General features: G+C 49.1%; 2 protein-coding genes across 3 annotated transcripts in view; one reads left to right on the top strand and one right to left on the bottom strand.

Moving 5' to 3' along the window:
* Nhe2 (Na[+]/H[+] hydrogen exchanger 2) overlaps positions 1–14,846 on the bottom strand; it is a 250,996-nt gene that overhangs the window by 178,982 nt on the left and 57,168 nt on the right. The gene's annotated exons all lie outside the window — the stretch shown is intronic.
* LOC143424631 (ciliary microtubule inner protein 1) overlaps positions 1–14,846 on the top strand; it is a 168,223-nt gene that overhangs the window by 135,755 nt on the left and 17,622 nt on the right. For both annotated transcript variants that reach the window (XM_076896817.1, XM_076896815.1), the window contains exon 2: positions 12,536–12,661. Coding sequence is in view for 1 of the 2 variants with exons in the window: in XM_076896815.1 (XP_076752930.1) it covers positions 12,536–12,661 (126 nt within the window). In the remaining variant the exon portion in view is untranslated. The remainder of the gene's footprint in view (positions 1–12,535; positions 12,662–14,846) is intronic.

Consider the following 14,846-nt stretch of genomic DNA (forward strand, 5'->3'; position numbering starts at 1 on the left):
CACCTCCGCCGCCGCCACCCGCGGTCGCCGTGATCCTCGTGTCCCCTGTGGTGAAGATACAAAAGTGGGCAGCCGTTTCTGCACGATCCGTCGATTCTTTCTCTTACGTTCGAGGTTTTTCGCTAAATTTTCATCGACGATTCTGACCGCCGTCGGAACTCTTCGGTGCATCCGTTTGGTGCAGCCACGCTGCGTCTGTTCCGCCTCTTCGATTTAAGTGGTCCGCGGTCTGGCTAGAAATGGGACGTTCTACTAGATAGATTCGTCGCGTTCAGCTTGATCGCGAGGTTCGTGTGGAAACGTGAAGTTCTGTGAATTTAGTACTTTTGCGTTTTATCTACTCTGTTTGTTCGTTCGAACGATGCGCTCCGTGACTATCGTTGTCAATTCTTTGTGGAATTTGCGTCATCGTGACCCACGTATCTTCTATTGCAACTCGGACAATGATTTATCCTATCACTCCCACCCCGAGATTCCTGATAGTTTCTTCGTATTATGTTGATTATTGAACATCGGTTGTCCGAATAAATACTTCAATAAATCATATATTGTAGAAAACACAATCGAAGATTTTATCCGTAGCCGTGGCGTTCGCATTGACGTGGCCGCAATTGTGCCCAGATGATGTTCGCCAGTAACGCGATTGTCGGCCATCAATGAGCGTGGCCGTGCCAATGGACGCGTCTCGATTGCCCTTCGCCGATTAATCATTTCAATGACCCGGTGAAAAGGGCAGGGGTCGTGAAATTTCAGTAGACAAGCGTAGCAATCGTCTCTTCTTCCCCCAGCTCGTAATCCGGCTTCAAACGCTTCTTCAACTGTCTGCGTTACTGTTCGCAAAGAGCAACGGAGTTTTCCAAGGGACGTTCGCGAACTTTCCTTCCTTCCCAATCATCTCGCGAACGCCCATCGGTGAATGGAGGATTCCCTGATGGCGCGAGGCGAACGAAAACGTCGAGGGAGGCACGAGGGTGGGAAGATAGCGAGCAGATGCGATGCATTTCCTTCGGAAACAATTTAAACGACGCCGCCGCCGTCCCCTGCCTGTTATACGTCGACGCTCCGAATAAGGACGAGGAAGAGGATGGTGGTTCCGGGGATTGGCGGTAGAGCGAGAGAAGTCGAGGAGAAACGGCGTGGAGAATAAAAGAAACCGAGATGGAAGACGAAAGAAGGTGCCTACTAGAAATAGTAATAATAAAATCTGAAGGGGTCGAGAGTTTTAGACGGGGTTGGGGGCGGCGGGTATGATGGGCCGCGTCGCGAGTCACAGGGCGGTCGGACGAAGGATAGGGTCGGCGAAGGCGCGAGGACAGAGTATTTTAACTTTTTAAGGGGGTGTACGGAGCAGTAGGAGCGGAGCAGTTCACTCGAACAGTTTGGTTGGCTTGTCTGCCGGGGGTGAATCGGGGGTTAGTCTAGACGGGAGTCCCCCGACTTCCACCACCTCCAACCCTCTAGCCGCACCAGCAGCGTCACCACTACCACCGCGCTACCACCGCTCTCAGACTGCGAGCAGACAGGTTGCGACCAATGTCGTAGCAACCCCCAACCCGCCACTTTCACCGTCTCATTCTCTACCCGTTCTCTCTCCTCACACCTTCCCCGATGCATTCGTCCAAAATCTCTTAAACGTCCTTTCTCTCCTTCTCTCTCTCTCTCTCTCTCTCTCTCTCTCTCTCTCTCTCTCTCTCTCTCTTCTCTTTCCCCATTCCATTATACATATATATGTCGACGCTCGAATCGTCGACAAGTGGATGTACAAAATAGCGGGCGTAGAGGGGAAGCGGGGCTAGTGGGTGGAACAACGTGGCGGGTACGGAGAAACGAAAAAAGGGCGCGAAGAAAGCGGGGCAGAAAAGAAGAGGCTGGCACGAGTGAATCGACGGTGCGGAAAGGAAAGGAAGAAGAGAAAAACGAAGCGTTATCCGGAAAAACGGCGGCCACGGGCAGAACGAGCCGTGGCACACACGCGGATGTAGCGGGAACGAGCCGGCGTGCATGCGACTCTTGTGCAAAGCCACTCGTCGCTTCGAATGAGAGACATGATGTTAGAATACTAATAATAGAGGCGCTTATTTGCACGACAAGCGGCGTTCGGCTTGCTAAATGACGACGTATTTATTTGTGCCACCTGAATTGCGTAAATAAATACGGACCGGCTCGTAATTCGCGCGAAGTAAAACCGACGGATCCTCTCGCGGGCGTCACTTGTGCTGGCCCCACGGAAATAGATCGTGTTTCGCGCTTTGCCGCGAATTTTATGCGCCGTAATCGCTTGAATGAATGACGCCGTTTGAATGGTAATTAACACTTTCGCGGTATAATTTCAGAGCCAAGTGGGAACAACCTCCTAACGCAACGTTCTATTAATACGACACCGTGATGATAAAGTTAAATAACGGAGTGTAGAGCACGATGGCGAGTAAGTGATTTGAAAGAAACAAGGGGGGGGAGGGCGAGTAACGCGTACGATAGATTACGGTTCGATCGATCGGCTAAACTGGAAGCTGCTCGAACGAACCAAATTGATACGAAACTCGCCAAAAACCATCGAACGGAAGCCAATCTCGCTCGACTTCAACTTTAAATAAGTACTAATTTTAAACGGCTACCCGGAGTTTACGTTGCAACGGTAGTCTGGAAGCATTTTATTAAACTGCAAAACTGTTCGCACAGACGAGCCTTAATTATGTATCTCAACAGGGATAATAGCGATATCTCAAGTCGATATGAAACTTGTACAACATTCTAGAGCTTCCAAACCGCTATATACTTAACCGAGCAATAAAGTCGCCCAAGTACACCGTACTCCAACTATTTCGAACAGCCTAGCGCAAACTTCGCCGCGCGCCATTATCCCGAAAGAACGCCCCGACGGGATCGTTCCATCGAGCGGTTGAAAGCCCGTTTATCGAGGAATAGCAAGCGCGTAAAGGCGTGCGTGGCTTTATCCGAAGTAGACATCGATGCCGATACGACCGGTGAAAAGGGGGAAGAAAAATCGCGCGGAAAAGATCCTCGACGACTGATCCGTTGCCTAATGCGTTGCCTCTGCTCGTTACATACGTATCCTAGGTACGTTCAAGTGGGGATAAACGGCGTGACGAGGCTGAACCATCTTCGAAGCGCGAGAGAAAAAGGTAGAGCACTTCGGATGCCAGCCACGAGGATCCGTTGAATAATAATATATTCTCTGACGGGCTCCAATAATGCGCCATTCAGCGTTTCCACGCTCGTACGAAGCGTTCGCACTTACGGAAGACGTGTAACTCTGCCTATGGCCCGTCCACGTGTCCACGGAGCATAAGCACGTCATTGTTCCATTAGAACGGACGGCAACGAGAGATACAGCAACAATAACATTATACGTATAAACAATGGTGCAACGACCTCGTGGAGATCACGCGTTCCCGGTCAACGAGTGCATATACGCGCTTGGGAAACAGCAGAGGAGTGGCCAGGCGCGGTTTCGCGAGAGTGGGCTGAGATTACGTACTTTTATGAAAACTAACATTTATCGAATACGATGAAAGTTTCTGCGTGTTCGTTCCCTCGTTATACGCGGTCCAGCGAGATTACGGTCCCCCACAATGGGTATGACATCATGCAAAAATCATTGAAGTGAACGGTGCGGAGAGAACGTGACGTTGATTAAAAAAAAAAAGGCGCTGAACGGTGCGAGCATTTGCCGAGAATTAATTCAACTGGTCCCAAAATCCGTAATTACGCTTCGTCCGCGATGGAACGAGGTCAAGGGTGGCATGCACCCTCTCGAATAAAATCAACTTTTGCGGTTGAGATATTCCTCCTCGAGGCGTTATTTCGAGTAGAATCCGCCCGTTTACACCGAAAACCGTATCCTATTTTAAACGGTGACAAGAAGGCGCGCGCATATAGATGCTGCTCGAAAATTTCCAACGGTGACCTCGTCATTCATAAACGAAATGAGACGTCGCATCGACGAGGTCGCCGTTGGAAAGTGACGCGCCGGGTGGACACGCGTAATTCCCGTACGGTCCGGCAATTTTCAACGGGAGAGAGAAGGAGAGGTCCGGGAACACCGTACAAGCTCCGAAGCGTTGTCGCGTCGACAACAAGCCCAGCACGAAATTTCTTTTGTGGAATCAAAGGCGCGGGACCTCGGGGAACGAGTGAACGGCAAATTCCCTGACAGCCGCGTGATACGGGGGAAACGCGAAATACGTGCACGATCCCTTTGATCTCGCTAGTGACTGTCCGCCACCTTGTAAAGCGTATTGAAATTTTCCAAGAGCAAATCATGTCGATGTGTGGCCGGGCAGAATACGGCGGCGGGTTGGGCACAGCTCAAAGCGATGCGTGGAATGTAATTGTCGGGCTCACGAAGAATGCGCAAACGCCTGACAAAGACGTTGTTGCTATAGATCGATCTGTCTCTCTCTCTCCCTCGAACCCCTCTTCCTCCCTTCCGTGACACTTCGAGCCACGATCCGGGTACTCCTTCGTTCTTTACGAGGCTTGCAGTTAACACCTTTACCGACCGTTCGTCACAAAGAATCCTGTAGGCGGCTGGTGGAAAATGTTAACGCACCCTTTGAAATTAAACGATCGTTTGTCACGATAATTACAAGCCGCAGGTTGCGAGTAATAGATTTTATGAGACATTGTTTTTACTCGGCTTGAATTACGGCCCATTCAGTTGGATGGTTTGTTGCTTGATACGTCGCGGATGTCTGAAGGCTACGCATCGAAGTAGAATGTTACCAGTCTGGATCAGACCTGACTACGCAGGAGCTGCAAGTAGTTCGATCCCCGAAGTGGTATACCGAGTAGCGTAAAAATGGCGTACAGATTTTAAAAGAAACCGATCGATGCCAAAAGAGATCGCCTACTATATGTTCTATTACAAATTTTCGAAATTTCTCGAGTAAACCTGGTTATTCTAAAATATACCTAGCCGTTGAAAGATTGGTTACGCAGCGCAGCAAGTAGCAAGGAATCATACCGTTCACCACACCGCGGGAGAAACAGCACGGCGAAACGCGATATTTGAAAACGCAACCAGCTCGTACGATCCGATTATTCAGAGAACAATGAGTTTTCGTGCGGTTCTGCAATTGTTGCGCAGCGGCGGCGAGGTCGCGAAGGTTCCTGGAAAACGCACCATGCGAATCGCCGCGCGCTCGAGTACCGCGGCTAAGAACGAAATATAAATTGTTAATGCAGGCTGGTTATTGTCGAGTTAATTTTAATCGCGTTTTATGCCAAGATCAACGCGGCCGTCCCGGTCGGCCGCTTTGTATATTCATGAACGACGATCGTCTCGTTGCTTAATTCTCCGCCGGGGCATTATGCTCGCAGGAGGAGAACGAGAAGCAGATTTGCCCTCGGCGATCCTTTCCAAACCGACTACTTTTCTACACCGCAGTCTTCCTCCCTCTATCTTTCTCTGTCTCGAGGTTATTTCTCTTCGCCTACGCTCTACGGGGCCAGACGAACGACCGCGCTCTTTCTTTTGCCGTGAAAAAGACAAATCTTTTCGTTGGAACGCATGCAGGTCGACTAGCGTTATTTTTTCCTGTCTCCGTCTATCCACCGTGGAACGGCATGCTCCGCGGTGCGTGGCGATACGCGTCTTTCTTTCTACGAGTCGAACCGCCTCCATTTGGTGACGAAAAAATTTCTTATAAAAAGCCAGCGATCTGACATGACGAACGACCGGAATATCTTGCCAGATACGACGCGTATATATACGAAAAGAATTCGTTTAACATTGCAAAACTGATCGTGCTTAACATGATTACAAATGTTAATGAACGTCGAATACTTGTTCGTATTTTAAAGATAATTAGAATTTCGAATGTAACCGGTAACGAAAACTCGTAAAGACTTTTAGAAATGAAGAATCCCGATCTTCCTTGTGGGAGGCCTCGGTGAACTTTGACTCGAGTCGCGCCCTCAGCGAAGTTATCGCACCCGCTGAGTTTCCCTCCGTCGCGCAACTACGAGGCTACACGTTAGCCAAGCCTGCGATCCCAGACTAAACAAAAACCATCTGGTTACACTTTTTCCCTCGTGTCATAATCAGCGTGCACCGAGTGGTCGTGGTGTCGCGTTCTCTCCCTTCTATTATGACTGGGTGCAACGGATAATAAGCTTCTTGGCCTAGAGCCGGGGATCTCCGTGGACCGCGAAAGGAAAACATCGTATAAGATCGTGTATACAACTCTCTGTTGCAGAGGCCCACTTCTCGCGCACGCGTTTCGGATGCTCGTGAATCGAAAACGTGACGGCAACCCATTCAAATTTAAACGTGGCTGAAGGAGGAGTAACGGAGAAGTGTTCTCTGTTACATGGTCGTTCAAAGGGAAAGAGTACTTTATACAATTTCACGCGATGGACATTTGATCAGAAATCCATACACGGTTTCGCGGTCGCGAAACGTCTAGAAGGGCCGAAACTTTCGTGGTAAGTAATAAAATAATTCTAACATCGTGGGAGTGTTAAACGAGTTTCAACTTTGCCCTCACATGAAAGCTTCTTCCAGCTACTCAACTTAGCTTTTACCCGATAAAGTACTTTAATCCCAGAAAAGCTCTCGGGGTCTAACCCCTATTCGCTACCAGATTACCAACGAGTTATTCTGTTTTATTTAATTAACTGTCCCTTCCTATCCACCCATGTATCTCATAAACCAGCAAATACAAAAAAGGAAACAGCTGAAAACACCAATCTCTTACCACCATCTACGAACATTATAAATTCTCCTACGAACACCATTCAATCCCGACAAAACCCGAGAGTCTCGGCTCGATTCCTTCCCCGAGAGTAAAGTGACCTAAAACTCGTTAACGAAACGACTTCGAGGCAAGCTAAAGGAGCCATTCAAGAAACCGCGATAGCAAAGCAATAGAACTTCTAGTTCCTCAACTTCTCGAACTACGGAGGAAGTTGTTTTCATGCTCGCTCTAGAGCCCATGAAACGCTGTTAAGAGGATGCCGCTATACACACATACGCGAAAGCTAAGAATGGGGACGATTTTAGAAACGTGACTGTCGGTCAGTGACTAAAATTAATCAAAAAAGGACGAATTTGATGGCTCCCTCCTTCGCAACGTTCGTTCGCAGCCACGCCACGAGCCACGTCCCCCCTACCCAAGACGTTTTCCGTGTGCCAGCGCACCGGTTACCCGTTTAAGCCCCCAAAACGGCGGATTCCTCGGCAACATGTTCGCATAAAATCATCAAAACAACCCCACCATCGTCGGGTATCACCGCGCGCGCGGACACGACTCGAGGAAACTCGTCGAAACGATCTCTCTTTCCCTTCCCAGTTCTCTCCCACACTACTGTTTGTCTGCCACGTACCGTCCCCGTTCTCCTTACACTCTGGAATCTCCCCTGGATTTCACCGCGCCCTGCATTCTTTTCCTCGAATGGCCATTGTACCGACCATCCGCGACATGAAAATCCATTGGAAAGCGCGGAGTGTCTGTACGACCATCCGCGACGATATCGATACCATTACATTAATGACATGCTCTTTCCAAACTTGTAAACTTAGGAATAATTCGATACCCGTTTCGTTAGTAAATAATATATACATAAACGTTGTTTAGGGATTTAAAGATGCAATGGATTTCTAACGAGATTTCTCTCAAACGTTAAATGCTGGAATCAATAATTAATTTAAAAATCCCAACGTGATGGTTCGCAACACGGCAACGACAAATCATTTAGACCCAGTAAAAAAAAAACCAAAAAATATGCGGAAAACGAATTTTCCCTCCACGGTAATCGAATGAGCATAGCTCTGTTCACCGGTTGGACCAGCGTGGATATAAACAACGACGACAGAGACAATACACGCGGACAGGGAACGTTCCGGTGGCGCGAAACGGGCGAGCGTGCAAACGCTCGCATATTTTTACGTGGCCGACGCATGCAGCTGCACCGCCGCCGCGAAATATATGCGTGACCTTTAAATAGTTTCCCTCGTACTTGCTGCAGGAGCCCGCATTTCAAGCGAGCTCGCTTGCGTAAGTTCTGTTTGCGATGTACGCGGTCCCTCCGCTCGCGCGTACCTTTAACAGGGCAGAGCCTTTTCCCATTTGCGAAATACCATTAAATTCGGTTCAACTACCGTGGATCGTGTAATCGAATGGTTTCGTACGTAGAAGAGAAACGTCGAAATCGTGTTCCGGCGAAAGTAAACGTGAGCAAATAGAATTTTCTTATAAGGGAATCTGGAAAGTAACACCGTAACTTTGTTGTTACAAATAATCGTAACTCGGAAAAGAACAGGGTAGAAGTTTGGAAGAACAACGAGGAATGTGAGAAATGAAATTAAGAGGAAAGAGTGGAGTGGCGAGCGCAATCGGCCTCGTCTTATTTATTAAAGCAAAGCGTACGAGGAGGCAAGGGTCGGTCGGATGCCTCGGCCTTTAGAGGCCAGCCACTCTTTACGAGCGTAAACCGAGATCGTCATAAACACGTGCAGTTACCGCTCGCCGCGGATTCAATTGTTATTGCCATTGTCGCCGACAGAAGCCGGAGTCGACGCTTTATTTGCCGCCTTCGCCATATACGTGAACGAAGAAATGTAGGAACTGAGAGGTGCGCCAATTGATGGTCTGAATAATTTCTACGGTAGCCAGGGACGCGGTTTCTCTTTCCATTTTACAACAGCGCGATAAAAAAATATCTTTAATTGAGCAAGAAGGAAAATTTGTAAAAGAACGGGAAAGTCTGGAAATCGCGATGAATTATAACATTTTCCTACGCGAAAATGGTAAAATGAAGCACGGCACAATTTAGCAAGAGTTATTTTTCTTTATAATCATATTTTTCAAGGGATAAATCTCCTCGCTGAGAGTACAACCGCGTTTTCCTTTTAAATATGACTACGCGTTCTTTTACAAACGACGACAAAAATTTCCGCATGTTACAGGAATGCGTAGCCACGAAAAAGTGCATAGCTTTCAGCCAGTTTAATTAATTCCCTTTGAAACACCGCGAAATGAACAACCCGTAAGACGTTTCACAAAAACATTCGATTAAAACAAATAACAATTAAAGAGACGTTACTTCTGACCAGTTAACCCTAAATGTATTCTGTAATGTTTCGGCATGCCACCGCTTGGAATTCCTATCACAGAGTTCGATGTTATGCTTATTAAGGGGCATTTAGAAATCCGGTTCTCCATTTGCCGCGTCAAACACGATATACGATCCGTAGAAATTTAATTAGCTTGCGCGTTCGCCAGTGGAAACGATGGTTCACGACTAAAATTATTTTCCACAAAAGAACTGTGCCCCTATCGCTGGCCGCGGATCTTCAAGGCCATGAAACGTCTGTCTCGCATCGCTCCCCTCAGTCCATAAAAATTCAACGATGCACATCTACTCTCTCGTGTCTCCCTGCTGTACTTATGTGTGCGTCCGTACACGTTTACGTACGTGAGCGTATACGAGGTCCACGCGATTAAAAGCGCGTGTATGTGTACACAGTCGCGATTAAACGATAATAAAGTTCACGAATGGCCTTAAATGCCATTCCTAATTTAAACGCATGCGTAAGAACGCAAACTTAAGGATACGTAGCTCTTACTTAAATCTCGCCTAACCTTTCTGACTCGTGAGCCGTGATCGCCGATAAACGCGCGTACGTATGCACCGTTTGCACGGTGAATCATGAATCACGATAACGCGATAAGAATAATAAAATTAACCTGGCGTCGATATCGTAAAACGTTACTTTCACGGGTAAAGGAAACCGGTACTAATGTATACAAGCATATCATTGCACGTAAATAGGTAAGCTTACCTGTCATCCTTCCAAGACTCGGGGACGAAGATCCAAACAACCAGTCGTCACCATTCCACGACGCATCGCAGGGTATTCGAATGACCACTGTCACCTCGCACACCAACAATCACTGCAAAGCACGAGGCAAAATCGAGTAAATGAAAACGTTTCGCTTCTTCATTACGCGCGGATACGAGAAAAGCGCGGGTACTTTGAAAAGGCGCGTCGCGAAGCTTAATTTAGCCGACGGCGGTGGCATCTAGCGGCGTACTGACGAAACCCTCGGTTCGGCACTCGGCAATTTACGCGCAAGAGAGCCGGAGAAAGCCGAGAGGGGTTCCTCGGCGCTGGTTGTGTGGACGTCGTTTCGGGTTGAGGTGGAGGGGGCGTCTAGACGCAACGTCACGAGTACGTAGTCTCCCCCCTGAGCCACTGTCGGTCTGTGTTCCCGCTCCCTCCGACGTTGCTCGCCGCTGTGCCGGGTGTTCCTCCCCCTCTTACTTCCCCGCATCACGATGCCACGCCGATGACGGTCGCAGCCAGACACTCCCGTGCGAGGGGCGAGAGGGGGAGAGGCGAGGGTGACTCCGGCTTTTTGGTTAGGAATTGTTGCCGGTCCGTGCACGTGTCTGCGAGCCTGTCGGTGTGTACGAATGAGTATCTGCACGTGCACTGGTGTACACGAGGTGGAGAGCAGGATAAACTACTACGGTTATGCGCCGGCGGGAGAGAGGAAGAGAGAAGGACGGAATGGATGTAGAAAGTAGAAGGAAGAAGAAGGAATATATCTTGTGGATTTGTATCAGCGCGTATCCAACGATCCACCCAGATGGAGGGTGCGTCAAAGTGGCCGCGAATTGAGTTTTCCTCGGGGCACGTATAATTCTAACCCCCCGTACCTCCGCCTCTCGGCCCTTTATTCTCTTGTTCTCCGTCTCTCTTTCCTGTCTACCTTTCTATCTTGCGCTTTCAACTAACCGCCGTGTCTCGACACGTGCCGGTCAGTTCGGCAAGGGTTATACGTGTGTCGCGCGTCACATATTTATTGTTCACGCTGCTCATCGGAGGTAGGTTAATCCACGAGTGATGGGATCGAAACGTGACTCTGAAAAATCTCAGACTCGCGCCTCTGTGCGTCGCATTCCCGATGCATTTAACGGCAACGACTTGTTTCTTCGATAAGCGAGATATTACCTATTCATAAAAACGTTTACACGTACGAATGGTTTTCGCAAAGCTGAATAAAACACCTTGCTTTTTATCACCCTCTCCCTCCTTACACGTTCTAAGGACGATTCTCGCGCATGCCGGAATCTACTAATTACCAACCCGCAAGAGAAAATTTGAATTACAAGTGCGATCGACGAGAGCTTTTATCCCGCTTCACTATCCTTTATCCCCTCGCCTTCGTCGCTTACACTTCTTTGTACATATTTATTATCGTCTTCACAAAATCAAGTAACACTCGACAATCGCTACTGCAGCCTGCACGGTTAACGAGCGAACGAGAAACATGAAAATTAAATCGTGGAAGTACTTGAAAGCCACCTACTTGATTTTACACCTTTGATGTGGCACGAGATGTGTCTTAATTGTTGATTAACAAATGAATAAATCATTCCTGTTAACTCTGTGAACGGGGACCGATCGATGCACGCGTCAAAGGATTCAAACCGGTACAGTGTGAAGTTTCCGCTCTTGCTCCCTACAAATGAAGTTGCACTCGATATGACAGGCCGTCATCGATTATTAATCGATAGTTGCGCGCCCTCACCGCATGAATCGCGATCGAATTCTTTCGGCAGTTACGTATTTTCTGGGTTATTTTGTGTGTAGACCGTGTATAATCCAGACACGAGCTCTAAATGTGGCAAACCTCCTATTTAGACTCCGCTGTTGACTCATACCCGGTTATTTTTGGCAACGGCGTGTTTTCGTCCACTGCGAATACATATATATACGTACATACTCGCGCGGTGGTACGTCCGGGATACGCGTGCACAGCTACTACTCGCGATAGATACGCACGCTCACGTTTCCACGGCTTGTACGCGTGTATTACATCATACGGACGTAACAGTCACGTAAGTATGAGATGCAAGGATTTTCGGGACACGAAAAATCGAAAAAAGTTACACGCGACGTTTCACCGGCCTTGCCTGCGAAACGAGGTTAGGTCACGCGGCTCGCCGTTGTATACGTATAAAAGACACGATGTTTCGGCTTTCTCAGTTCATTTTTCATGCGACGATGCGACGACCCGTAGCTGACAGGCTGGTATACGTGTACCATTCGTACACGTTTCCCCGTCTCTCGCCCCTGTTGCGATCCGTGCGGTCCGTCTCTACACGAGCGTTCTTTTTTCACGCTTTTCAATAACTCGTTCGTGAACGACCCCTACCCTTTCACCGTTTCCACTCCATTGGTCTCCTGCGACAACGTACGCAACAAAACGATTTCCTTGATAACGCCACTCGTGCGGGGTGACGAAATGTACAGCTGCGGACAATAATAGAACTAGCGATACTTCGACCCCTCGTCACTGCAACGCGTACGGGAAAAATAAGTTTTTATCGATTACTAACCTACGACAACCATCTGGCACAACGTGGCCTTCGACTGCCGGAGAACGTATCGCGAAAACTCGATTTCAAAATCTGTCAATATCAGTTTATAACTTCCTTCGCATTTTACCCCGAATTTATAAGCATATATTTTTATAATTTAATATTGCTTTAATTGCAGAGGAATTGCTGAATTTGCAAATTCACATTTATGAACATCCGATGATGAGCTTAGCAGCGTGGCGGGTCGTTCTGCTATATCCTGGAGTTTATAAAGCGCAAACAGAATACACAACGACGTCGAATGGTAATTACTTTTGTGTTTTTCCCACGAGGCGGAACAGTAGTCGCACTCCATTTGAATAAATATTGTCACGGGTGACAAAGAGTCCGCATAAAAGCCTCTCGTATAACCATATTTTTTATCCACTCTAACAATCGCGGATAACAACGTTTCATTGCTTTTGTTCTCCCTACGTATAACGGAGTACAGTTAACTTTAAGTAGCTCGATACATTCCTTTATAACCGGAAGCCAAATGAAGCGATAGAAAATTGGCAAAAGATGCATCATACGTATCGTTCCAATGAAGTTTTCAATTAATTTTCGACGTCAATCGATTATTTATTGCCAGCATGGCAGTAGTAATAGCTTGCGGTACCGTAACAGTTGGTCCCATGTAACGCATCGATTTTCCCAACGGAGTTCGACCATTGCTCACCTCTATCGTTGCGTTATGATGGTCATCGAGGGTTCAGCCTCTAGAGATCTATCGAAACGGTTTAACGGCAAGACGTTAATTAACGTAGATTCCCCATCACTGACCTTGCTACGCTGGTAGCAGGCCCTGGTGGTGGTTGGCTTATTACGTCGTCGACTATACGTTTGGGACCTACCCCAATCAAAGCGAGACTAAACTCCTGCGCTCCCAAGCCAGACCTAATCGTCTTGAGTCACGCGACGAGAGAGGGGGCGTCTGGAAAGTGCCGGGGAGCTTTTTGTGCTCGCTCTCCCGATCCCCTCGGAATGCACCACTCGTGATCACTCGTACGCATCGAACAGAAAGAATTATTTACGCTAGTCACTTGGAACACCCGGACAGTGTTCGCCATTGTACCGCATACCACGTGTACAGGCCATTATCTTTGTGCGTTTAAGACTTATTTCCATGTGGTTCACAACGTGCGAACCATCGGGATTCTCGGTCGAACGGCTCCGGTTTGCGTAGGTCCGTTACGCGCATGTCACTCTCAACAAGTTTCTGCTATCGATTCTATAACAACGATCCTGACTTCAACACACCAGTCCTTAATATTCCTCGCGATCTAGTCGCTTTCGTTAACGTCAGGATACCGATTACGCAGCGACCGCGGCGTAACTCAGACAACAACGTCCCCCCAGTCATCGTAGCCTGTAAAATCGACAATGCGATCGAGGGCTGTTCGCCTTCGAGGTCCCCGTGCGCCACGTCTGCGTCGAAGTCAGACGAGGGACGCGCAATCCGTCTCGAAGAGGGAAGCGTGAACTTGATATCCCAGGATCGACGAACGATCCTGGTTTTAACGGCGCGGCCGCCAATCGTGGCCGTCGCCGCGTTTCTCTCTCGACCGACGTAAGAGTCGTGCGCCGCGCTCCGGGGAGAAAGGCAAAAATTTTCCTCCTCGATTCCGACAACAACGTCTCGTCGATAGGTTTTCGGCTCTGCCGCCCCTATACTCCGGCCGTGATCGTGGGATGCATTGCGACAACCAAGTAACGGCTGCACAGCATAGCGTACCGCGTTGCGGGGACTATAGTCGCTGGCTAGACTGCACCCCCGCCGAACGGGGAGAAGGTCGACTGAGAGATCGTGGGACGGGGGTAGGAGCGATGGAGACGGGCAAGGGGGGATGGGTGGGGCAGTCGGGAATACGGGTGGTGCGAGAGGGACGGCTACAGGAGAAGAGAGAAAGAGACGAGAGGAGAGGAGAACGGAGGGAAGGCGTACGAGCGAGAGAGACGGAGCTAGGGCGCAGCGGGGGCGAGGACGCCGACTGTTCGAGGTAGGGGACGTTGGCTAGACACCGCTCAGACGGTCCAGGGGGTCGCAGGGGGTAATTTCTGCATTGGCGTCGAGAGCTGGGAAACGATCGACAGAGACTGCAGCTGCCGTCGATCGGTCGAGCAGGGTGGCCCTTTCGGGAAAGGTCACGGTGGACGTCCGTTGAAACACACGGCGCACCGTTCGGCTGCACCTGCATCGATGACGGCGCACGTGTTCTGATTACGTGCGTGCGAGACAAAAAAGGATGTCGCGACGGCGGTGGTGGCGGCGGCAGCGACAGCGGCGGCGGTGGCGGCGGCGGCGGCGGCGGTGGCAGCGGCGCGTGGGCTGGCCGTCTGCGCGCCTTGTGAATTCGATTCCCATCTGGCGGTCTGCGTATGTACGGGTAAACCCGTTCCCGATTAGCTGGAACGCACGCACGACGTGTCGGTAATTGTCGTGCCGTTCC

Source organism: Xylocopa sonorina, chromosome 6, assembly GCF_050948175.1.
Source record: "Xylocopa sonorina isolate GNS202 chromosome 6, iyXylSono1_principal, whole genome shotgun sequence".
Taxonomy (NCBI): Eukaryota; Metazoa; Arthropoda; class Insecta; order Hymenoptera; family Apidae; genus Xylocopa; species Xylocopa sonorina.